The sequence below is a fragment of the Peromyscus maniculatus genome, chromosome 7, assembly GCF_049852395.1.
Source record: "Peromyscus maniculatus bairdii isolate BWxNUB_F1_BW_parent chromosome 7, HU_Pman_BW_mat_3.1, whole genome shotgun sequence".
In the NCBI taxonomy this organism is placed as follows: Eukaryota; Metazoa; Chordata; class Mammalia; order Rodentia; family Cricetidae; genus Peromyscus; species Peromyscus maniculatus.
The window spans coordinates 51,738,940-51,765,118 of NC_134858.1; the positions used below are offsets into that span (position 1 = coordinate 51,738,940).

General features: G+C 47.0%; 1 protein-coding gene across 2 annotated transcripts in view; it reads right to left on the minus strand.

The window, feature by feature from the left end:
• Positions 1–9,769, minus strand: part of Acsbg1 (acyl-CoA synthetase bubblegum family member 1) — a 60,538-nt gene extending 50,769 nt beyond the window's left edge. Inside the window, exons 1-2 of one of the 2 annotated variants that reach the window (XM_076576301.1) lie at positions 9,585–9,769; positions 8,495–9,161 (exon numbers count right to left, since the gene is read on the minus strand). In XM_076576301.1, the coding sequence (XP_076432416.1) occupies positions 8,495–8,739 (245 nt within the window). In that variant the 5' untranslated portion in view covers positions 8,740–9,161; positions 9,585–9,769. Of the gene's footprint in view, positions 1–8,494; positions 9,162–9,584 lie in introns of those variants that run through there. The other variant, XM_076576300.1, reaches the window with a different exon arrangement.
• Positions 9,770–26,179: the final 16,410 nt, after the last annotated feature.

Sequence of the window (26,179 nt, forward strand, 5' to 3'; positions counted from 1 at the left end):
AGGATGAAAACATCCACCCAGATTTACATGGGTGCTGGAGATCAATGTTGGTCCACTCACTCACATGGCAAGCTCTTCACTGATGGAGCCTTGCCCCTAGCTCCCAGGGAGGAAGTCTCCACAAAACAAGAAAACATAAGACAAGTCCAACCTCTGAAGTGAAAGGTGCACCAGATGACCACAGAGTCAATTGAAAAGAGATGCTAGTGAACTTGAAGACAAAATAATAGAAAGTAGTCAATCCAAGGAATAGAGAGGAAAGACATTTTAAATTGGATAGGACAAAACATTACTGAGAGAAGTTGAAGAACTGACTAAGTAGATGCCTTAGGAGAGAGAAAACACTGTTGGAACCTTCATGATGGTGTGGATCTGTAGTCCAACACTCGGACTTCGGCAGGATGGAGACACCAGCCTGGGCTACACAGTGAGACCCTGGCTCCAAACAAATTAAAGGAAACAGGGGGGAGGGGGGCAAGGGGAAGGCAGGGGAAAGAAGAGAGAGAGAGAGAGAGAGAGAGAGAGAGAGAGAGAGAGAGAGAGAGAGAGAGAGAGAGAGATTGATTGATTTAATATTGGCCAAACTGGCCAAAGATCTATATAATTTCATAAAAATCCCAGGTGATATCCTTGTAAAAGTTGAAAAGACCCAGGGGCTGGAGATATGGCTCAGCAGTTAAAAGAACTGGCTCCTCTTTCAGAGGACCACAATCCAGTTCCCAGCACCCAATGGCAGCTCACAACTGTAATTCCAGTTCCAGGAGATCCAATCCTGTCTTCTGACCTCCACAGCCACCAGACACACACCTGGTGCACAGACATACATGCAGTCAAGATATTCCCCTCACAAACTAATAATAATAATAATAATAATAATAATAATAATAATAATAATAATAATAATGCTTTCAAAAAGAAACAGAACAAAGTTGGAACCTTCACATTTCCTGATTGCAAAGCATGTTGAACACCTGCTGTCATCAAAACACACTAGCACAAGGCAGACACATGGACAAGTGCAGTGGTGTAAAACTCAGAAATTAGCTCAAGTTCTTGTGAGTTTACAGTTGACTTTCACCAAGATAAGAAGACATCCCAACAGAGAAATGAGGGTCTTTCCACCAAGTGGAGCAACCGAGAGAGGATGGAGGCAAAGCTCTTCCCTGCCAGCCACAAAACAGTGACTCAAAATGGAGCAAACTAATCAAAATTATTTGATCCAATTCAATGTGACTTCAATTAGTGCAAAAGCTAAAGCTGTAAAAACCTTGGAAGACGTAAATCTTATAACCGTGAATTAGGCAAAGATTTCTCATACACGACATCAAAAATATAAAAAATGAAACAAAAGCAGGTAAGCCAGATTTCATCAGAATTAAAACTGTCTGAGCTTCAAGGCATAGGATCAAGAATCTGGAAAGTTAGCCCACAAAATTAGAGGAAATATTCCAAATTAGACATATGGTCAAGAGATTTGTGTTTAGAATATGTAAACACCCCTCACCAGTCAATAATGAACAATAGACAAAGGAGATTTGAAAAGACATCCCTCTGAAGGAGATAAAGGGCTCTTTGGAGGTTACTCAACGTCTTCGGCCATCAGGACACACAAATCAAAGCCACATGAAGCAACAGCTTGCACCTGCCAGGGCTGTGGTAATCAAAACGGTTAAGGGAGCTGGCAGAGGTGTGGAAATGCTGGCGCCCTTGCAACCACTCAGAGGCTGGCGTCTTTCAGCTTCCGAAAGGTTATGTGTTGAGCTGGGTGTGGGGTGTACTCCTTTAACCCCCAAACCTGGGGGGCTGAGGCAGCCAGATCTCTGAGTTCAAGGACAGCCTAGTCTACACAGAAAGTTCTAGGCTAGCCAAGGCTACATAGTGACACCCTGTCTGAAACAGGAAAATAAAACTTTAAAAGGCTATGTATTGAATTTCATCTGACCTAGCAACTCCCTCATAAATATATACCCAGGAGAAATGAAACTAGATGTTGACACCCAAACTTGGACATGAATATTCATAGCAGCCTGATAATTATAACACCCAAGTGCCCATCAAGGGATGAAGGGGCAAACAAGTTGTGACATATAAAGAGATATTATTTAGGCATAAAAGAAATGAAAAACCGCCAAACATTTAATCTGGCACTTGGGAGGCTGTGGCAAGAGAATTGCTTTGAGTTCAAGGCCAGCCTGGGTAGCACAGTGAGACCCTGTCACCCGGACACCCCACATGCACATTTGTACAAACGGAAGGAGACAATAAGACATGCTACATCATGACTGAATCATGAAAACATTAATGCTAGGTGAAAGAGGTCAGCCGCAGGGCTGGAGAGATGGCTCAGCATTGAAGAGCACTGGCTGTTCATCCAGAGGTCCTGAGTTCAATTCCCAGCAACCACATGGTGGCTCACAACCATCTGTAATGAGATGTGGCACCTTCTTCTGGCCTGCAGGCAGAACAGTGTATGCATAATAAATAAATAAAGGAATGAGTGAATGAATGAATAAATAAATAGATAAATCTTAAAAAAAAAAAAAAAAGAGGTCAGCCGCAGTAGGTCATACATATATGAGCTCGTTTCTATAGACTGTCTCTGTAGAGACAAATTAGTGGTTTCCTCAGATTAAAGGCATCAAAGGGTTGATGGGTGCAGGCAAAGACAATATTCTAAACTCCGTTGTGGTGATGGTTACATGTCCTTTTGACTATATCACCAAACAAACTGTACACTTTAAACAAGTGGATTTTATGTTTGTGACTCTATCTCAATGAAGCCATAGTATTTTTAAAAATAAAATAGATTCATGGCAACCTATTAAATACTTTAACATACACTTATTTAATGCTCTGACATGCATTTTTCTGGGATTCCCGAGAAGAAGAAAGGGAGAATGGGACAGAGAGAGAGATTTGAAAAAACCATATCCATATTTTTAAAATTTGGTTTAAAGAAAAGAAAAAAAAACCTTAACTTACAAATTCCACAAGAAAGTCTAGAACTTTCATGTCACTGATCCTCAGGTGGATTTTAACAAAAGGGGAAGAAAAATCACACTTAAACCCTTCATGAAACTCCTTGAAAGAACACACAACAAAACAAAACAAAGTGAGGGCAAAGAGTATTTGAAAAGGAACAGAGGGCCGGGGAAAGGACACTTTACAGAAAGGGAGCAAGAGCGGAGTGGCTGGCCACTTGCCCTGGGAGAGCGGAGATCAGAGATGTCAGCATGGCTGTAGAAAACCCTTGGATTCAAGCCAGAATTCCCTTCACCTTTAAAAGGAAGGTAAAATATTTTTTCTGCAAATGAAAGATGGGAGGATTTGTCACAAAAATGCTGTAACAGGTTGAAGTCATGTCTGCCAATTCTTTTTTGAGACTGGGTCTCCCTGAGTAGCCCAGTCTGCCTTGAACTCACAATCGTCAGGCCTCATCCTCCTGAGTGCTGGAATTACAAGCATGTGCTACCATGCCTGGTCATCCTGCAAATTCTTAACACTGCTTCCATCAGTAGACGAAGTCTAATTAATCCCACCCACACCCCTTAATAAGTGCTAGCCTAATGCCTGGCTTCTAACAAACAGTGTAGGCAAGTGCCTACCCTCCAAGGCTAGGTCAGAAAAAGCAACAGTTTCCACCTGACTCTCTCAAAGCAGGTGATTTTGGATCCCTGACCCATTATGTCAGAGATCTACCTACCTGGAAGGCATGATGGTGACATCACTCAGGGAAGACACATAGAAACTCACATGCCAAAGAGTCTCAGAGGGTCATTTCTCAGCACACTGAGTTTTCCCAGCACAGGCTCCAGACATGTGAGTGATGACTCTCAGACATCCCTAGTAGCCCTGATGACCAGCCACCATGTTGTGAGGACACTCAGGTAGTTCATAGAGAGGGCCATTGGCAACTAAGGTCTGGAACTAAGGTCTCCAGTCAATGCCAGTATAGTAATCCACATCCTAGTCACCGGCAACTTGTGAATACGATTTTGATGGTGGGTGGGGTGGGGATGGGGTAAGGACCCCAGGACAGGAAATTTGTCTTGTATTACCAGGAGGACTCTAAATACAATCACACATGTTCTGAAGAAGGTGACAGCAGTTCAGGATGGCAGTGGTGGTGTGACATACACCAAGTAAAACAAGAAACTCGAGTGACGCTCGGCAGAATAAAGAATAAAGCACATTGTGGTATCCACACAAAGAAGCAGAAATGCGCTTGACAATCCAAAGAATAAGGATTGTACTACTGAAACACTTAACGATACAGATGACATCTCAACCATCAGGAGGGTACAGTCTGCGTGGGTTGGCTCACACACATGGTGTGCAAGAACATCTAGAGCAATGGGTGCCCAGGAAGGCCTTTTCTGGAGTGGTCAGTATTTTCTGTATTCCAGTTGGGTTGTTGATCGTATGGTGTGCACATTGAAGTCCTCATGCTACAAGTCATCATGTTTCACCGTATGAGACATTTGTCCCCATTAATAAAGCCCCACCCACCCGCTCAAGTCTTCAGAGGGACATTCTACAGGTAGGAGTTTGGGGAGCAAGGCCCAGACGTCTCTCCTGTGATCACGGCCTTTGTGGCTCCCAGCACTCTGTAAGCCCTGTTCTTAAGCATTTTCCACACACAGCTCTGCCAGGAGCCACAACAAGGGATCCAGGAGACTATGTTTTTTCTTTCAATTAATTAATTGTTAATTTTTAATTAATTTATTCCTTGGCAAATATATATATATATACACATACATACATACATACATACATACATTTTTTTTTTTTATATATTCTGGTCACAGTCATCACCCACCCTATCTTATCGCCATCCCTTGCCCCAGGTCTCTCTTCTCAACAAGTGCCCATCCCTCTATCATTTTTTAAAGGTTTATGTTTATTATTTTTAATTATGTGCCTGTTGCGGTGGGGTCCATATGTGCCAGTGCCTGTGGTGGTTAGAAGCTGGAGTTGCCCTGGGTATGGGCAACTCAGCTTAGAACCTCTGCAAGAGCAGTATGTGTGTGCTCTCAACCGCTGAGCCATCTCTCCAGTCCCATGTTATCATGAATTTTGTTTCATGACCCACTGAGTTTAGGCAGGGCTGCATACATGGACATGGTCAGCATAGACAACTCACCAGTGGCTGTACCCCTAAAGACAATGGCTTCCACTCCCACCAAAGCCATCAGCTGCCAGTTAATACCTGGGGGAGGGGCCAGGCCCCATGAGCCCCTCCCTCATGTATGAATGAATGTTGATGGGTCCAACCTTGTGCAGGTAATCCCAGCTGCTTTGAGCTCCTGAGTGAGACAGTCACTTAATGCCTAGAAGATAGCCTTCCACAGCCCCACAGCCTCATTGTCTGGCCCTTCCATCCTTTCTGCCCCACAGGGGTCTCCTGAAGACCGGGTGTGAAACAGAACTCCCTCATACCACCCCTGCCCTTTACAGGGATGATGAAATTAAGCAGCACATTCTCCTTCCCTGGAGGTATTAAAGTTTGAGTAGATTGATTCTGTGTGGGCAGAGTAACAGAATGGTAAGACTATGGAGGGTGTCTGTCATTTAAAAGGGCTTGCCTGGGGATACAGTGATTAACTTTGGTCCCAGCTCCTGACTTTGAGCCTGTTTGGCCTCTGCTGCTCCTGGCTAACAACCGAGAATTCTGCACGGACCCAGAGCTGGCCTGGGTTAGTCTGAAGACATCCAGATCGGATTTCACATATCTGGGACCAGGCCTAGTTTGCCGCAGGGACTCTGACTTCCCAGGTAGGCACTGTTCCCAGGAGACTCTTGACACCTTGACTCCCTGTGGCCATTATCGTTCTCACTGGCCTTGAACACCAAGGTCCTTCCTAACTTTTCTATAGAGCTCTTCTTCCTAATAGAACTCTGCTGACCTTACAGGGCTCAGATTTAAAGTCTCCTTCAGTCCCCAAGACAAAGTCGGATATCTGTGACATCACCTCTGTTTCTTTTTTTAATTACCAACATTAAAAACCATTTTTATTGTGATAAAATAAATATAGCATAACAATTGACTTTTTTAATCATTTAAAGTGTAGCGTTCTCTTTTCCCTTTTTTTTCTTTTACTACATTAAAAAAATTATTTGTGTGTTTGGGGGAATGTGTGTGTGGAGGTCAGAGGACAACTTGCAGTAATTGTTTCTCTTGGTTTCTGGGGATTGAACTCAAACTGTTCGGCTTGGTGGCAGGCAACTTTTCTGACTGAGCCACCTTACCAGCGCTTCCCCCCCCCCCAAAGACACCCCCAACACACAATGGGAACAGAACCCATGTCCTCATGAAATCCAAAGTAGTACCTACCACTGAGACACACACACACACACACACACACACACACACACACACACACACACACCAGCACTTTTCTTTGCATTTTAAAATTTCTCTTTGGTCTCTATCATTAAACTTACAGTTTAATGACTCATGGCATAATTATTTATAAATATGTTTGTCTTCTTGATCGGTATGTAAACTCCTTACGGTAGAGACTTGCTTTGTAGTCTATGATATTCTCTAGTGTTCAGTGCAATTCCTGAAGGCTCAACAAGAAGTAGTTTGGGGTGAGTGGAATAAATAAAATAAATAAATAAATAAAACAGAGGAGAACAATAGAGATATCAAAACATGAAGAAAACAAAGGCCAGCTACACTTCTGTACTATGCAGAGTGGGCAGTGGGAGTTGGGAGACACCTCATTAACTGGAAGGCTCTGTGTGTTCCCAATGCCAAGGACACTTGTACCTTTGGTAACATTCCAATCTGGTTGTTCCTCTTAGGCTAGCGTGCCCCTGAGATGGAGTGATCCCTCCCTGCCATCCTTGGCAAGCTTTATCTGTGAGGACAGCCTTTCTTGCCTGGCTTGCTGTGGCCTCCTGGACTATCTTCCATCTTGGGCTCTTGGGGTTGGGGGGTCCTCTCCACACCTAGGTACCCCAATGCCTGTTCCTCCACCACCAGCAACTCCTTCGCACATGAGGGAGGAAAGAGGAAGCAAGGGTCTCTCCGCCTATGAAAGGTTTCTGGAACCATCCCTACCCTAGGAGCAGCTACCCTGGCCACAGCTGTGGCACTTCAGTGACTCCAATGAGGGCTTGATGGCCTTTCCTTGAAGCCATACTGCAAGGCTGCTGGGGTACAGTGACCTGCCCTGGCAGACAGATGGGGAAACTGAGGCTCAGAGCGGGTATGTCTCGCCTTGAGTCACAGGGTAAGTCAGGAGTAGAGCCTGACCAGAGCCCAAGCCGTGAGCTTTGCAGCCTGCTGCCAAGATGCCCTGGGGTGGGTTTGCTCTGAGGTTTCTGTGCCTGTGGTGTGCTAACCTGCAGCCCTGGAGACATCGCCATCTATGATCAAGGTCAAGGGAGGTCAGGCCGTTCATCTTCAATTGCGCAGAGGGAGACATGGAAACTCAGAGAGGTTCTCAACAACTTACCCAAAGTGGCTCAGTAAGAAAGTGGTGGAGCTGGCACTCCAACCCTGGCTTCCAGTCCTTGTCTGTCCTGCAGGGCCCTGAGACTTTGCTCCATCCCATAACAGAGTCCTTCCCTGCCCAGGCTGGAGATGGCCCCCAGGTTTAGCCACCTCAGTATTATCAGCAAAGCAGACCCAGGGCCTATCAACTCAGACACTCAGCTCCCTCCCTAGTGGTCAAGTCCTTGTCCACAGGGACCTGACACATGGACTTCAGTATAGTATCCCCTCCAGGGGGAAGGGGTACTGCTTCTGGGTGAACAGCAGCCCACTCTGGCTTGGCGAGTGTGTCCAGAGGACCTCATGGAGCAGATTAGCATGTCCTCCCATCCGCCCCACCTTTCTTTCTGCATAGCCCCTATGAGGACAGTGGCCATGTTCTTGTTGTTCAAACCCTTGCAGGTTCTGCACATTATCACCAAGGGCTCAGACCTTGGCACTTAGCCTTGAACTACCTGGTATACAATCTAGCCACTTAGCACACTGCTGTCCCTGAGCCTGTCTTCCGCTATTCTGTGTTCTGCCTATTTCTTACTCCTTCATGAGGCACAGACGCAGTTCCCCCAAATCAGTGGCTCTGGACAACTTCAGCCGCTGCTCATGTACTGACAGAGAGGACCAGGGACTTGCCAAGGTCATACAGCAGGCTGGAGCTGGGATCATGGGCACTTCCTTGAACTTATCCGTCATCGACCCCATATGCCATGTACCACTCCACCCCCAACCCTAGGGACACAGAGGAACAAGCCCGTGGACTGAAACCTTCTTTCTTAACAGCAGCGTGGCTCGTTCCTCAATCGAACCTCTTATGGCCACTAGAGGAACAGGCACATTAAATGGACAAGGACAAGTGTCCCAGTCCCATTCCTTTTCCATCACAGAGATCAGGTAAAGAAACCAAGGCTCAGGAAGACAAGTCACTTGCTGGGGTCCTAGGGCAGAATGAACTGGGCCCTCAGCTCCACATGCTGAGACCTGACTCGGACTCACCTGGTTTGGGAGTTGTCTTGGGTGGTCCCCACGTTGGCATCCTGCTGCTGGGCATCTCTGCTGTTGGGCATGTTGGAGTTCCTGGACAGGCAGCAGTATCCCGCTTCAGAACTGCGTGGCATCTGCTGTGGGCATTCACCGAAGACAGCGCGGTCTCCCACAGTGAGAGGTTGGCCTTGAGTGGGCAGCGGGGGCGGGCATGGGGCAGGGGTAGGCGGTGCCTGGAGTGACCCTGAGGGCCCCATTTCCTCCCTATTTTCAGAAGCTCAGAATGTTCCTAGGCAGTGAAGTTGCTCCGGATGAAAACTTTCCTTTTCTTCCTGGTTTTGCTGTACTCAAGATGAGGAGAATTTCAATGAAGCCGGCCTTCATTTTTATGCAAATCGACCCGGGTTCTCCCAGAAGGTCTAGCCAATGGGCTCGGGAATTCTAGGCCCCCAGAAAACCTCCTCACTGTCTTTAAAGGGACACTTTGGAGCAGAGGGGGTTCCCACCACAAATCCAGACCCTGAGCCGGAGATGGCTGCTAGTCCCAATGCCCAGTCTGCCACCTCAGCTTAAACAGATGGATGCGACCCAAGAGGGTTTGCCCGGAGCCCCCTGGCTCCAGATCCTGTACTGGACACTTCAGGAGAGTCCGCAGCTCCTGCTCTCAAGGAGCCCGGTACTGGGGGAGGACAAGAAAGCAGACAGTCAATGGGGTGTGTGTGTGGGGGGGACTACTATATAGCTCATAGGAGCCTCTGCACTAGAGTAGGCATGACAGGGAACCCCAAAATGGGGCCATTCAGGAACGCCTAAACACAAGCAAGGATTTGCCCCTTTAGTGAAAGGAGGAAAGGCTAGTTGGCAGGCAGCCATGAACAGAGGCCGGAAATGCGCAGGGCAGGCATGTCTCTGAATACCAGAAAGCCCCTCTAAGGTGAACTATATATTCATTCCTACAGCTGCCATAACAAAAAAACCTGCAATCCAGATGGCTTAGAGCAATGGAGAGGCATTCTCTCTTAGTTCAGGAGGCCAGGGGCCTGAAATCCAGGTGTGAAAGGACCGCCTCCCTCCACGGCTCACAGGAAGACTGCTCACCCACCTAGTTTCTGCAGGCCGCTGCTCCTGCTCGTCTGTCTTCCTTGGCTTTGAGGTGCAGTGGCTGTACCCCCCTGCTTCCCCGGGGCTGTCGTCCCCTCAGCCTCCGTTTTCGTATAAGAGCACCAAGTATCAGACGAGGGCCATCACAACCCTGTTTATCTTAGCTGATTACACCTGCATAAACCCCATTTCCAAATAAGGCCCCTCTCTGAAGCTCTGTTTGGACCCTAGTTTGGGAAAGATAAATTTTAACTCAGTGCAAATTGTGTACAGGAGGTTTGGGCAGGAATTCCTGTTGTTATTGGGGAAATCAGCGTTCCCTTTGTGGGTCTGTAAGAAAATTTAGAAATAGACACAGAAAGAAGCCTGAGAACAATTATATTATAATTTGAGAGAAAAACAACATGAGAAGTGGTTTAAAAAAAAAGAAAGAAAGAAAGAAAAATGCCTTGACATCTGCCAGGGGAAGGAGATGAAAAGTCAAGTTTAAGGTATGAGAGTCAGAGGTTTTGGGCGGACATCTAAAACACAGACAAGGAGGAGGAAAAAGAAACACGCGTTTAGTACCAGGCTGTGGATCTGAATCCATAGTGTACTGTGGAGGGCCCTACAAACTCTACTGCTGGCGGATAAATGAACCAGGAGAGGTAAGTGAGACCCGAGAGTGGAGGGACCCTGGGAAGTGATAAGGCCCTAGAGTGCCTCGCCAAGGCCACAGAGGAACATCGGAGGCAACAGGGCCGGTCAGCCCTACGTCCCAGAGCAGGCAGTGGCCTGCATCTCAGCCCCTGTGAGAGATGCCAAGAGGGGCGGAGGAGAACTGAGTCTCAGAGTCACCTGGGGACAGAGGATAAATGTGTCCACAGGAAGTCCATGCTGGGACACAGTAACTAAACACCAGGCAGTGGGAGAAGCTGCTCTAGCCACATTGGAAAATGGCAATTTAGTTTCCTCTTGCAAAATAAATACAGCCCCATGGTGGCTCTTCTGTCTGCCAGAGTCCCTCTGTCCACTTTCCTGACTGCTGCCCAAGAGGAGGAGGGCTAACCCTGGGAGTCTCCACCCGTGGACTTCCTGGTCTCTGGTCTCTGGGTAAATTAGGCCAATCACCCATGGACTTCCTGGTCTCTGGGCTCTGGGTAAATTAGGCCAGTCATCCATGGACTTCCTGGTCTCTGGGCTCTGGGTAAATTAGGCTAATTCCGGGTGGCGGCAGGAGAACAGAAGTTGGTTAGAAAGAGCGTGTGTTATGAGTGGTCCATGAACCTGTGCTTGGGACATGTGTGCAGGGGTGTCGGAGTTTGTGAGGGCCAGGGGGTATCCGGCGCCTTCTGTTTCTTTCTGCCGTATTCCCTGGAGACCTAAAGCTCACTGGTTCAACTAGGCTGGCTGGCCAGCAAGTCCCACCCACCCTCTCCTTTCTGCCCTGCCCGCCACGTGGCTGGGGTCACAGGATGGGGTTTTTCATGAGCTCTGGGGGTCTGAACTCAGGTCCTCATGCTTGTTCGGCAAGCACACTCACCCACTTAGCTGCTTCCTCAGCCCTGAGCTTGGAGTTTTGATGTGTCCCCACCCTCCCACCCTCCCGTGGCGACTCCTTTGGCAGCAGAGAAGTCCGTGTCCTTGTAGCTAGCGACATCTCTTACTGTGCGGCTCCTCCCTGGCTCCCCCGACCACTGGCCTTCACAGAGATCTGTATCTGACTGTGGGAACCACGGAGACAGTGAAAGTTCGATGCTCTTCAGACCTGAGCTCAACTCGTGGTTCTTCCACTTGGGAGCTGAGTGATCCTGACCAAGATGCTCCATGTCTCCTAGCCTAAGCTGCCACTATGAAGGTGGGTTAACACCACCATGTCATGAAATTGTAGGTGAGGAATGAGTTGGATGATTGGGAAGGCGTCAGTGGGAAAAATGCTCTGAGGTCATATAAGATAAAATAAATATTAAATGACACAAAAAACCCTAAAAAATATGCTTATTGAGCTGAATTCTCATTTTTAGTTTAAAAATCTTCAGTTTGAGTTCATTTCATTGGTTGTCCTTCTAAAGGGAGCATTGGTGGACAGCAGCCTATAGGCCCCTCGTCCGTTAGCCCGTGGGCCTCTGCATCTATCTCTCTTTTAAAATATTAATTTTATGTGTATGAGTGTTTGTCTGCATGTTAGAAGTTTATCAATCTCCGGAATGCAGTGTCTGCAGAGGCCAGAAGAGGGCATCAGATTTCCTAGAACAGGAGTTACAGATGGTCACGAGCTGCCATATGGGTGCTAGGAGCTGAACCTGGGTCCTCTGTAAGACCAGCCAGTGCTTTTAGCTGCTGGGCCATTGAAATGACTTCTGCAAGTGACATGTGCTGGCTGGCTACAGTTCATGGGGTGTACGAGTCAACTCCAAAAGCATCTAAGTTAAAAAAAAGCAAAGCAAAAGCTCCCTTCTACAATCCAGCTTCTGGAAATGAGTTCTCTGTGCTTCACACGGCCTGCTTTTTGGTTCCGTTACCCTCCCTACAGGACCACAAGTTGGGTTAGTTTACCTGTGAAGGGTTTTCTAAATGTTGCCATGCTTGTGTGTCTTGAATTCTTACTCAGTGTGTGTACGATTTAAGATTCCAGTAGAGATCACAAGGCAACTGAGCAATTTCACAAGTTTTCATTTGACAAACTAATGAAAACCATCACCTGGCTATTGGTATAGAAGAAAGTACTTAAAAATAAACAAAAAATATTTTGGTCTTTGCAAATATTCTTAAATGCTTGCAGGTTAAAAGTTGAGCATAATTCACCCTTTCAAAAATTTAGAATGTAAGTAGTGGGTGCCCAGAATGCATTTTTAAATTTTTTTACTGTGTGTGTGTATTCAAGTGCATATGCACACGCTGTGGCTGGCATGAGAATGGCGCCCATAGGCTCATATCTTTGAATGTGTTGTTTTCTAGTTGGTGGAACTGTTTTGAAATGGTTAGGAGGTGTGGCCTTGTTGGAGGAGGTGTGTCATTGCAGGGGGAGATGAGGGGGTGAGGTGGCTTTGAGTTTCAAAAGCCCATACCAGAAATCTTAAATGGAATCACCAAATAAAAAGGAGACAAAGCCCCAGCTAGACATCTCTCACCACCAATGAAAACCTCCAGTGCCAGAAGTGAATTACATCTAACTGAGCCGCTGGACAAAGAGACCCAGTGGAAACCCCTAGACAACCCAGGCTATTGGTTACTCTCTACAAACTGATAGCAAGGTCCTGTTGATGAAGACATAACTCATTGAACATGGAGAAGTCAAGCAGAAGCCTACCTAGCGCCTTTACCCCTACTGAGTAGTATTCGTGATGCTGGTGTTGTGCTCGTATCTCGAGCGCCCCCGAGCAAGACCACCACAGAGCCAATATCCGATGCAAGTACAAAGGGGTTTGTTAGCAGTAAGCAAGCCAGGGCTTGGTCCGCGTCCAGCACTCTGGCTATGCAGGTGAAAGAGGACAGCCCTGAGCTCTCAGAGTGAGGGGTCAACATACTTCAGTTAGCAAGAACAGTTAGCCAGTAGCAGAACTCCGGAAGACGAAATACATTTGGAGACTCTCCCAGAACTATAGACTTCGATGGATTGAGCCTTTGTTTTAGTTTCAAAACTATTTCTTGGCCAGCAGCCTACCCACCCTGGAGGGGTCACCTTGACCAGGGTCCTATCTGGTTATTTTTGTCTCTGGAACTTGGTTCAGCTTCTACCTTAGTACTGTTAGAAATAAAAGGGTTTTTTGTTTGTTTGTTGTTGTTGTTGTTGTTTTTCGAGACAGGGTTTCTCTGTGTAGCTTTGTGCCTTTCCTGGATCTCACTCTGTAGCCCAGGCTGGCCTCAAACTCACAGAGATCCACCTGGCTCTGCCTCCCGAGTGCTGGGATTAAAGGCGTGCGCCACCACCGCCCAGCGAAAATGAAAGTTTTTAAATGGAGTTTGTCTTACTCTCTCACTGGAAAGTGCTCTGGACACTACCGACGGAGAAAAGTAAACGCCAGTCCAGCTACAAAGCCTGTGAACTTCAGTGGTGATCGGCCTGTGAGACACACGGGTGCCACAGTGGTGTAAAAGTCGTGGGAGCCACCAACCGCTGTCTGATTGGCACGGAGGCCCGCTCCATGAGATGGAACCCGTGCTCAATGCTGCTCCGGTGGCCATGAACCTGAGACTACGAAACTAGAAGAAAAACAAAGACATTTTATTTAACCCTACAGTTGTTCCGCTAAAGGAATGTAGCAGCAAAATGACTGCTAATGACTTTCTGCTACACTCCAATCTGTGTCTTGCTCAGCCAGCGTCACTGGAGCTTTCTTCTGTAGAAAATGGGAACTCATGCAAAGACCCACAACGGGACAGTGGGCAGAGTGAGAGACCTTGGAACACTCAGTCCCAAATGGGGCTCTCCATCAAAGCCCTCCCCTCAGGGCTCAGAGGACTCTGTAGAAGAGGAAGTAGAAAGATTGTAAGAGCCAGAAGGGATGGAGGACACCAAGGAAATGAGGCCTTCTAGGCACAACTGGACCGATGCACACTCGGACTCACAGACGCCGGCAGCGGGCACTGGGCCTGCACAGGTCCCGATAGCGTTTTTGGAGGTTTTTGTTTGTTTGGTTCATAAAGCCTTGTCAGGGCATTTTATTTAACCCTACAGATCTTTTGCTTTTATATTATGGTTTCCAGTTTTGTTTTTATAGGTTTCCTGTGTGTGCAAATGTGTGTGTATCTCAGTCTGTGTTTCTTGTACTTTTTCTTTTTTTTTTTTTTCTCTGTTTGTTTTGCCCTATTCTGGTTTGTTTGTTTTTATTTTATCTTCTCTTATTTTAATTTTTCTTTTAGATTCCTCTTTGTTTTCTAATGAGAGAGAGAAAGAAAGGGTGTGGATTTGGGTGGGCAGGGGAGCAAAGAGGATCCAGGAGGAGCTGGGGGAGGGGAAACCATGATCAAAATATAGTGTAATAAAAAAATATTTCAATTAGCCGGGCAGCGGTGGTGCACACTTTTAATCTCAGCACTTGGGAGGCAGAGGCAGGAGGATCTCTATGAGTCCGAGGCCCACCTGGGCTACAGAGTGTGTTCCAGGAAAGGTGTAAAGCTACACAGAGAAACCCCGATTCAAAAAAAAAAAATCAATTAAGAAAAAACCCATTCCAGGCTTGCTTTCTCTGCCTCCATCTTGCAGATAAGCTGTAAGCTGAGAGCTTATAGCAGCCCTGCTGCTGCCAGGTTCCAAGGCCATGGTGATAATGGACTAACCCTCTTAAACCATAAGCAAGCCTCCCAACTTAACGCTTGCTTTCTTTCTCTCTCTCTTCCTTTTTTTTTTGGGGGGGGGGGTTTCTCTGTGTAGTTTTTGCGCCTTTCCTGGAACTCACTCTGTAGCCCAGGCTGGCCTCGAGCTCACAGAGATCTTCCTGCCTCTGCCTCCCGAGTGCTGGGATTGAAGGCATGTGCCACCACCGCCTGGCCAACGCTTTCTTTTGTAAGTTGCCTTGGTCAAGGTGTCTTGTCATGGCAACAGATCGGTAAGTAAGGCATGCAGCACGTGTGTGGAGACCAGAGGACAACTTTTCAGGAATGGGCACTCTCTTCCGTCATACACACATCCCAGGGATCTGACTCAGGTGGTCTGGCTTGGCAGCAAGCGTGTTTACCTGCTGAGTCATCTTGCCAGCCCAAAGATTGCATTTTAAAATTAGGCTTTTCTTTCTCAACCACCATTATCTATTTCATAAACTGTGGAGAACTGTGCGGAGGCAGAGGAAGAACTCCACGGGTGCTTGGCTTTTGAAACATCTAGGAGGAGGATAGAGTTGGCTGCTTGACAAATAGCTGGGTGCTTTATACCCCTGTTGGAGAACGGGAATAATACAAGGCGGTCTGTGTCTGTGAGTAGCTGCCTGTAGTGTTCGGACATCTTGAAACAAATATATCATGTAGTGGATACTACTGGGTCATTCTGTCCTTGTTCGGAGAATTAGGCCTGTCTCCACCACAAATCTAGACTAAGGCAGAGACACGTACAACAGAGAAACTGATATCCTCCCTGTCAAAAACAAACAGTAAAAGCCCACAGAGTGACAGCTGATCAAGTAAGATTCTTATGTTTAAGGAAATGTCTGTGTCTAATGCAAAGGTACCAGTGTTCAACTAGAGCCCGATTCTTGTGTCTAAAGCAACAAAGCTTTCTTAGGGGTAATGGCTTTTACGTGTTTTTATTTATCGTTACTATGAGGGGATGGATGGAGCATGGGAGGTCAGAGGACAACTTTGTGGAGTTGGTTCTTCTTGTCCACCTTCCTCAGACCGCCAGCTTTGCATGGCAGGGTCTGCACCGCCATCTCTCTAGCCAGCGGCTCTCCACCTTCCTGATGCTCCAACCCTCTGACACAGTTCCTCCAGCTGTGGTGATCCCCAACTATAAAATTACAGTTGTTGCTGCTTTATAATTTTGCTACTGTTACGAATCAGAATGTAAATAAATATCTGTGCTTTCCCATGGTCTTAGGTGACCCTTGTGAAAAGGTCAGTTGACCCAAAAGGTTGAGAACCACTGCTCTAGCCCAAAGAGATTATTTTGTTCTAAGTAACATCTAAAAAAAGGAATTAACTTAAAAATTGAGATTTTTGTATTTTGTTGTTTAAAAGTTTATGTCTTCTGGTGATTTATTTTCAGGCTTTTAACTACTTAAAATTTTATCTTGGTGCTAGAGAGAAGCCTCAGCTATTAAAAGCAAATGCTCAGTTCGAGGCCAGCCTGGTCTCCAAAGCGAGTTCCAGGAAAGGCACAAAGCTACACAGAGAAACCCTGTCTCGAAAAACCAAAAAAAAAAAAAAAAAAAAAAAAAAAAAAGCAAATGCTCTTCTTGCAAAGGACTGGAGTTAAATTCCCATAACTCACACAGAAGAGCTTATAACTGCTTGTAACTCTAGCTCCAGGGGATCCCATGCCCTCTTCTAGTCTCCTTGGACACCATATGCATGCGTACATATAAAAAGGCACACACACATACAAATAAAAGTAAGGCAAATCTTTAAAAATTATATTTTAGTACCTATTTTTTTTATGTTTTACATTTTTTGATACAGGATCTCACTATGTAGCTCTAGCTGTCCTGGTTGATACTCACTCTGTAGACCAGGCTGGCCTTGAACTCACAGAGATCTGCCTGCTTCTGCCTCCCGACAAATTAAAGTCGTGTTCCACTATCCCTGGCACTGTAGTATCTATTTAAAAGTTACCTTATCATACTTAGTACAACATCTCTTTGTGACTATAAACACACAGGACTATGTGTCTGAATGTATATATTTTGTAAAAGTTTACAGAACTAATGTAAGTTTAATATACACAAATTGAGCAGAAAATGCTTTTTTTTTCCTTGAGACAGGGTTCCTCTGCCTCCCAAGTGCTGGGATTAAAGGCGTGCGCCGCCGCCGCCGCCGCCGCCGCCGCCGCCGCCGCCGCCGCCGCCGCCGCCGCCGCCGCCGCCACCACCACCGCCACCACCACCCAGTTTACTGGCTATTTTATATGTAATGCATATTGTATAAAAAAGCATTTTCTAGCAGGGTGGTGGTGGCACACATCTTTAATCCCTGCACTCAGGTGGCACAGGCAGGTGGATCTCTGTGAGTTCAAGGCTAACCTGGTCTACAGAGTGAGATCCAGGATAGGCTCCAAAACTACAAAGAAACCCTGTCTCGGGAAAACAGATAGATAGACAGACAGACAGACAGACAGATAGATAGATTAAAATAAAATAAAATAGCCAGTGAAACTTTTTTGACATTTCTGCTCATTTTAATTAATGCCATTCAGTTTTTTTTTTTCTTTTTTCTTTCTTTAATCTGCCATTTCAAATCCTGCTATTTGAAAGCCTGGCATATGTCTCAAGTAAGTAAGTATTCTGTTATTGTGTGAGACGCACTTTCACACCAGGAAGTGAGTGTGTGTCTCATCCCTAGCCCTGCTCCCTCAATCTGTCAGGTCTAAACTGGTTTATTTTTGTCCCCTTGTAGCCCAATTATCCTACTGAGCCCAAAACTCCACACTTCGATCCTCAGGAGAAACTGAGTGATGAGCAGAGGACTTGTGTGTGTTCTGTGTAGTGCTGGCTGGTGCTTGCCATGGACTGTAGAGCTGAGATGCAAAGCTTAGGAGAACACCATCACCGGTGTCCTACAAACCTCGAGGACGCTAACCTTCTCCTAGTTTGTGTTGTCCCTAAATGTATCACGGCTATTTTCTTTCTGCAATGATAATCAAACACGCCCTAAGACTATGCACTCCGAGCCGTGCCTCCTCGTAGTTAAAAGGGACATTGGTCACCAGAGAGATACATCTGTAAACAAGTATTCAATTTTCAAACTAGTTTTTTAAAAAAAGTTGCTCTTGTTAGTTGTGTTCAGTACAACTTTATAAACTTTTGTCTTTTTTTTTTTTTTTTTTTTTTTTTTTTTTTTTTTTTTTTTTGGTTTTTCGAGACAGGGTTTCTCTGTGTAGCTTTGCGCCTTTCCTGGAACTCACTTGGTAGCCCAGGCTGGCCTCGAACTCACAGAGATCCGCCTGGCTCTGCCTCCCGGGTGCTGGGATTAAAGGCGTGCGCCACCACCGCCCGGCAAACTTTTGTCTTTTAATGCTCTCTAGAAGTATTTGCTGTTGATAGTTGTATTTGTATGGGGGTGTATGTGGGTGTCTGTATATGGTATGTATATATGTGTTTGTACAGGTGTGTGTGGAGGCCAGAGGCTAACATCTGGTGTCTTTCTCTGTCATTGCTCTCCGTTTTATTTTTCAAGATAGGGTCTCACCAATTTGGCTAGACCGGCTGACCAATGAACTCCCGGGTTCTGCTTGTCTCTGCTCCGCCCAGTGCTGGGACTGCAGACATGCACCCCTGTACCTGGCTTTTATGTGGGTGCTGGGGATATGAACTCAGGTCCTCATGCCTGGGCAGCAAGGACTTTCCTGACTGAGTCGTCTCCCTAGCCTGGGAGTTGCGTTTTCATGAAGTTTTACAACTACGTATTGTCTATTAACGTTCTATAGAAGTACTGTTTTTACATTAAAAAATGATTATGCATGTGTGTATGGTGTGAGTGTGTGTGTGTGTGTGTGTGTGTGTGTGTGTGTGTGTGTGTGTGTGTGTTTAGAGGTTAGAGGACAATTTCTCTAAGAGTTGGCTCTCTCCTTCTACCACGGACAGAACTCGAGCTATCAGTCTTGACAGAAGGAACCTTTACCCACTGGGCCATCTTACTGGCCCCTAACTTGTCTCGTGACCTGGCCTCTTGAGGCCATCTGGCCAAGCCTTCCCTCTTAGGGCTCCCACGGTCCAGACTCTGACCTTAACTACCAACTCCTATAACAGGTCAAACCAAGGCAGAAACCGTGACGTCCAGAAAGTACTGGCAATGCTTGGGTGGGAAAGATGAGCCTGAAGCCTGTTCCCCTCTCAGGTTAGAAGGCTTTGGGGATGAGGGAGGCAGGAGAAGGAAGGGAGAAGGAGCCACATAGGTTACAGGAGGAGTCCTGGAGAGGATTGGGGTATGTGTTGAGGGTAGAGGGCCTGCCTGCCCTCCGCTGTGGACAGCTGGCCTTGATCCCCATGAGCCTCTGTGAACTCTCCACAGGCTGGAGTCATGACTTCTGTGTGGCTGGAAGGCCAGAAGGACCCATCAGAACTCAGGTCTGACAGTACACTGCTCCTTTGCCAGAAGCTTCCAGAAGCTTCCAGAGGCTTCCCTCCTCACAATAAAAGCTGGAGTTCTTACTTGGGACAGCCTTCTGTTCTCTGACCTTGGCTTCCACAGCTCAGTCCTGGCAGCAGTCACACTGGCCCCTTGCCTCTCTGAAAAGCTCCAGGCACACTCCTCCCTCCGGGCCTTTACCCCCTCCTCTGCCTGGAACAGTTTCCCTCTGTGCTTACCAACTCACCCATTCACCTCCTCTGATCCCTCCTTCAGTGTCGCCTTCCAAGTAAGGCCTTCCCTGACCATCCAGTCTGAAAGCCATTCCCCCAGCGGCTCCTACCCTGATTATTTTCCTCCTCCGCCCTGGCCGACAGCGTTGTGACATACCGTGTGTCTTTCATTAGCTCCTTGGATACGGGTGCTTCCGTGATTCCTGCTCCAGCCTCGGCGGCTTTACCGTATCCTAGATCTGCCTTTCCATAGTCTGAGTTAGCCGCCGTCAGGCACAGCCCAGAAGTATGAAAGGGAAAATTCTAGAGTAAAAGAATTCATACGTTTTGATTTGTCTTCTGTTCTGAGGGCAACTAGAAGGTAAGCATTGCAGTGTGATGTCACTTGATCTGACACTGAGATGGCTAATGATAATTGGGCCGGACGCAGGGACGATGCTCATCTGGGACAGAAGGGAGAGGGATGGCAACAGGATTCCAACACACTGTTCAGAACATCTTCCCCAGGACTGGTGGAGGAAGGCAGTAGCAACCGAATCCAACACGTGATACCTGCATAACTAACCTCACTCCATTGCACAGGCACTGGTCACCTCAAATTTTCCCAGAAACCATACAGACATGTGAGGTCGTTTGAGAGCATTGGACTGTATTTGTATACTATTATGATATACTACTCTAGGCATTCTACTTTTGTTATCATTAGCTGTTAATCTTTTACTGTACCTGATTCATAAATTAGATTCAATCGGGGGGGGGGGGGGATGCATAGGGTATCTGTAAGGTTAATCTAAGCCATCTACTTGGGGCTTGCCCTGGCTAGCTTCATGTCAACATCACACACAAGCTAGAGATTTTTGGATAAGGGACTCTCCATTGAGAAAATGTCCCCACTAGATCGGCCTGTAGGCAAGGATGTGGTACATTTTCTTGACCGATGATTGATATGGGAGGGCCCAGTTCACTGTGAGCAATCCACTCCTGGGCTGATTGTCCTGGGTCTTGTATGATGGTCCTGGGTTCTACAAGAAAACAAGGGGAACGAGCCAGTAAGCAGCGATCCTCCATGACCTCTGCATCAGCTTCAGCCTCCAGGTTCCAGCTTGAGTTCCTGCCTTGGCTTCCCTCAGTGGATCATGATTCAGGATATGTACGCCAAATAAACTCTTTCCTCCCCAAGTTGCTTTTGGTCATGGTGTTTTCTCACAGCAATGGAAACCCTAATGAAGACAGGGCCTAGGTTTGACTTCAGTGGATCAGGGAGGCAGGTTACCACACGTTGAAAGAGCGCCCGGTGTAGAACAGGTGCCATGCCAGCGTTTGCCAAATGAAGGAACTTTGAGTTCCCTGTGAGTGGCAAAGTGATGCACCGTGGACCCCTGCCCACTGTGGCATGATAAACTGCTCCTTTTAGAAATACTGGGTGTCTCTGGGTAAAAGGGGGAGGCCTACGTCAAAAGTGGAATAACTGAGATGAAGCCTCAATCTGAGGTGTGATCACAAGTGAGGAAAACGAGATGATTGGAATGATCAAGAAAGACAACTTGCAAAACGAAGCCATGAAAACTCAAAGGCAATGGAGTCCGCCTGTCTTCAATGTCCGGCACAGGGTTGCTTGGGTAGCCCAGGATGTCCAGTGCTGGGCTCTGCTACCTCCTCAACTTTTCCTCTGCCACTGTACATCACTGAGAATTTTTTTGTGTATATATATATTTGTGTGGCATGAAAGCACGTGTGTGTGTGTGTGTGTGTGTGTTCTCCCATGTGTGTGCACATGTGTGTGCAGCTGAATGTGCAAGCATGTGGAAGCTAGAGGTTAAGTTTGGCTATCTTCCTTGTGATAGACCCCAGACCCAGGGTACTACCTTCTCGAGGGGGGCGCCCCAAGAACCCAGACTCCGGTCCAGTTGATGCAACAGCAAGAGGTTTATTGCGGCTGTACAGTCGGGCTAACTCAGCTCCAGAGAGCAAGAGTCACACCTATTGCAATCACATGGGTACTTTTAAAGGAAAAACCCACAAAAGCCATAAGATTACAATTCCCATACAATTTTGTTCCACAAGATCATGGTCTGATCACAGAGTGAGTACAGTCACGTCCACATGTACATTCTTCCTGAAACCTCAAAGGGGGGTATCAGGGCAGGAGTGGAGTTTACACAAAGGTCACAGTGGTCCTTCCTGGAACACTTGCAACTATCCCAGTCACAGTTGAGCACATCTCTTAACAGAAATCTTTTTACATTGTTACATTGTGGCAGGGGTGGTTGAATAATGGCTGAGTCAGGTTGCCCTTGGAACTAGTTTTCTTTTTAGTTCCTTATTCTCCTGGGGCTTGGGGGGGTGTAAGCCTGAAGGGTTAGTGTCTTTCACTTGATTGCTTCCTACCCCTGTATTGTGGCAGGATCTCTCACTGATCTGGCTAGTCTCGCTAGGCAGCTTGCTCCTGGGATCTGTCATTTCCTGTTCTTGAGTGCCGGGCTCACAGGTCTATAGTCATGCCTACCCGGTATTTACATAGGTGCAAACCATCTTTATTCCAAGCCGTCTCCCCATCATCTAGTACTTTTATTCACCTCAACTCATTTTTAAAACTTAAAAATGGGCTTTAGTTTTACCCTAAGGAATTTTATCTGTAAAATCACAAACTGAAGGATATATATCTATATGCACATACATATATTTTCTAATATATTGAAATTAATATAAAACAAAATTTCAGATGCTTGTCTACCTATTGTGTAGTTTATTATAGGGTGCCTTTGGAATCTTCTGTGGTGGTATTCTAATTGTACTGAAATGTGATTTTGATTGTATGTTAATAAATAAAGTTGCCCGGGGATCAGAGCTATTAGAGCCATAGCAAGAGTGGGGCGGTGGTGGCACACGTCTTTAATCCCAGCACTTGGTAGAAGAGCTAGGTAAATCTCTGTGTGTTCAGGGATACAGCCAGCATTGGAGACATACACCTTTAAGACCTAGGGGGCTGTACATACAGACAGTGACGAGGCAGTCATGTGTTTGGGTTTACAACCAATGAGAAGGCAGAACAAAAGACTATGAAAAGACAAACACACAGGAAATAGCTCTCTTTCGGAGAGCTAGGACCACGGCAAGAGGAAGGGTGAGATTTTAGCTCTGAGCTCTGACCTCTCTGCTTTCTCTTTTACATTGGTTCTGTGTTTCTTATTTAATAAGATGGTTGGTTACATCTACAATCTTCTATAGGAAAAGGTGGGGAAATAAATTTTTAAAGAATTTTTTAATTTACTCTTTCATAATTTCATACATGTATGGATCTCTCCAGCCACACACACACATACCCTTTTTTAATGATCCATACATACCATTAGTGATGTCCACATGCAGACAGTATGGGGACATCAACTGAGCATGGGCACCCTACCCGTGGCCAACCCCCAATGAAAAATGACTCCCCTACCCTGGCAGCCATCAACTGCCAGCAGCTCCTCAGCTAGGGGTGGGCACTCGTGAGTCCCTCCGCATCCATGTTGGACTGTCGCCTGGCTTGATCTTGTGCAGGTAACCACAGCTGTAATGAGTCCCTGAGTTCAGTGCCCCATGTCATGCCCAGGAGTCAGCATTTCATGGCGCTCCTCCCCATCCTCTGACTCTATCATTCTTTACACCCTTCTCCTTGCTGTGGGAAAACTTTTTTTCCATCTCTAATGAAAGAGTATGTTGGGCTGGAGAGGTGGCTCAGAGGTTAAGAGCACTGGCTGTTCTTCCAGAGGACCTGAGTTCAATTCCCAGCAACCACATGGTGGCTCACAACCATCTGTAATGAGATCTGGTGCTCTCTCCTGGTGTGCAGACATACATGCAGGCAGAACACTGTATGCATAATAAATAAATAAATCTTTAAAAAAAAATAGGAAGAGTGTGCTATTTCAGCAATGGCAGAGTACAGGAATGGTTGAGGGGAAGAGGAGGTAGAGGACAGAGGGGATGCCCAGATTCTCACTGTGCAGGAATGCTTTTCAGAAACCGGGTCAAATGCCAGGGGGGAAAACAGCACATTAAATTATTAAGTTCTAGCCAGGCACTGGTGGCGCACACCTTTAATCCCAGCACTCGGGAGGCTGAATCAGTCGGTTCTCTGTGAGTTCGAGGTCAGCCTGGTCTCCAGAGCAAGATCCAGGACAGGCACCAAAACTACACAGAGAAACCCTGTCTCAGAAAAAAAAAAAAGTAGGGAGGGTGCTGAGTATAATGACCTAAGTCATGGGGGCAAATGTAGTAGGTGACTAGCTCTTTAGATTTTTAAGCAAATAAGCCCAGGCTCCGTAGCTAAGGATGGCCCTGAACTTCATAGCTCCCCACCCCCCCTGTCCTGCATTAGGATTGCAGGCTTGCGCCACTAGCCTCGTTTATGCGGTGCTGGAAACCAAACCCAGGGAATCCTGCACCTCAAGCACTCTACCAACTGAATCACATCCTTAGTCTTTTGTCGGTGCTTTTAAAAGGTGCCTCTAGGACTTGAGTAGGAAGGCCATTGCTGTGCACCAGCTTTCAAGAAGACATCCCCACCCCTGCGTGTGCGCGCTCTTAACCCCCCTCCCCCCCACACACACGTGCGCACATACCCCAAGCAACATTCCTCCTCCTCCTCTTTTTTCCCCTTTCTTTTTATTTACTTATTTTTTATTTTCAAATACTCCGCATGGGGCCCCAGGCCTGAAGCCCTCTGTCACGCAGAAGAAGCTTGGGCATTTTGGGTCTCTGCTGACCTCTGCTGGCTACAGCTCCTCTGAGCTCCAGCCATCTCACCAGCAATACCTGCCTTCAACTGCCTGCCTGGACGCCTCTGTCGGGACTACGCCCAGTTTTCGCTGTTCTCCAGAACCGCGCAGCCCTGGGTGCCATTGTGTTCTCTGGGCACTGAGTGGACCTGGGTTCCAGGTCAAAAAGCCAGTCTCCTCCAGCTCTGGATGAACCTGGAGTTCGCGGAGGCCCAAGGCCCTGAGGGTGGGTGGGTGGCAAGCGTCTCCATCTGGATAGGGCTGTGCCCAGAGCAGGAGCCAAAGACTGTACAGTGGGGATTCCCGCTGCTAGGGCGGACCTGGTCCACTGAGGTCTGCTTTGGAGGAAGAAATCGGGGCAGAAGACGGAGGAAGCAAACACAGATACCTGCCTGACCTCGGCAGAGGGGACAGCTGCTTTCCTCACCTGGAAGGGCCTCGATGGAGGGCCACAGGAATATGGATGATTGATTGGCTTTGCTACATGACCTGTGCCAAGTCACCCACCTTCCCGGCTGCTCTGTCTTTGTCTGTAACATGGGGACTCTCTTGGTGGCGAGGTGCAGAAATCCTATCAGAAACCAGCTTCGGCAGAAAGGAAGGCTTGGCTCACGGATTCCAGACAGCGAGAACAATTAAACAGGATGGGTGAGATCTTACGTCCTCTACCAGACGCCCACCCCTTCACTTGGACTGCTGTTCTCCCCATCGCCTGCTCTGCACTTCAACACAGGGAATGGGGAGGAGACCCAGGAAATTCATGTTCATTCATAGTCTCTGCCCACCCATCCACTCCCTTCTCTCAAAAGAATGGGCCAAGAGGCACCAAACTACACAGAGGAACCCTGTAAAAAAAAAAAAAAAAAAAAAAAAAAAAGGAATGGGCCAAGGTGCAGAGCCAGGACCTGTCTAGATATCTTACATGGCAGAGAGCTATCTATGGTTTTTGGGGGGGGCAATGCCAGGGAGCTCGGGCACAGCTCACTGCCACCTGTGCTATCTTGTCTTGTCTTCCCCACAGCCTTTCCTCGCTGGGTCCTGCACCTTCCCCCGAAGTCTCTGGTCATGAGCTTTGCCTAGGCCCTGTTTTCTAGGGAACCTAAGCCAGCTGTGTGAGATGGAGTCCTGAGGTCACCCAAGTTAAATACACAGGGAACCCTGAGAGCATCCTGCTGGGTTTCACAAAGGTGAGTGGTGCTGGGCCTGGTGGTATACCCTAGCCACTCCTGAGGCGGAGAGGAGAGCAGCTTGAGCCTGGGAGTTCCAGCGCAGCCTGGGCCACATAGAGAGAACTTGTCCAAAAAATTAAAATAGATTTAAAAAAAAAAAAAAAAAAAAAAGAGCCGGGCGGTGGTGGCGCACGCCTTTAATCCCAGCACTCGGGAGGCAGAGCCAGGCGGATCTCTGTGAGTTCGAGGCCAGCCTGGGCTACCAAGTGAGTTCCAGGAAAGGCGCAAAGCTACACAGAGAAACCCTGTCTCGAAAAACCAAAAAAAAAAAAAAAAAAAAAAAAAAAAAGGATGTTGGAAAGATGGCTCAGCAGTTTAAAAAAAAAAAATGGCTGCTCGTGCAGAGGACCTGGGTTCAGTTCCCAGTATCCACATGGTGGCTCACAACTGTCTACAACTCCAGTTCCAGAGGATCTGGTCTTCTCTGGCACCAGTGTTCAAGTAGTACGCAGACATACATACATACAGGCAGAACATACATTTAAAAAATCGAATGAAAATACATTTGTATTTTTTAAAAAAGAGTGTTTACTGCTCTTGTAAAAGACCTGGGTTCAGTTCCTAGCACCCACGTGGCAGCTCACAACTGCCTCCAGCTCCAGTTCAAGGGGATCTGATCCCTCTTTCTAGCCTTCAGAGGCTCATGTACACGTGTGGTACATCTGTACTTATGCG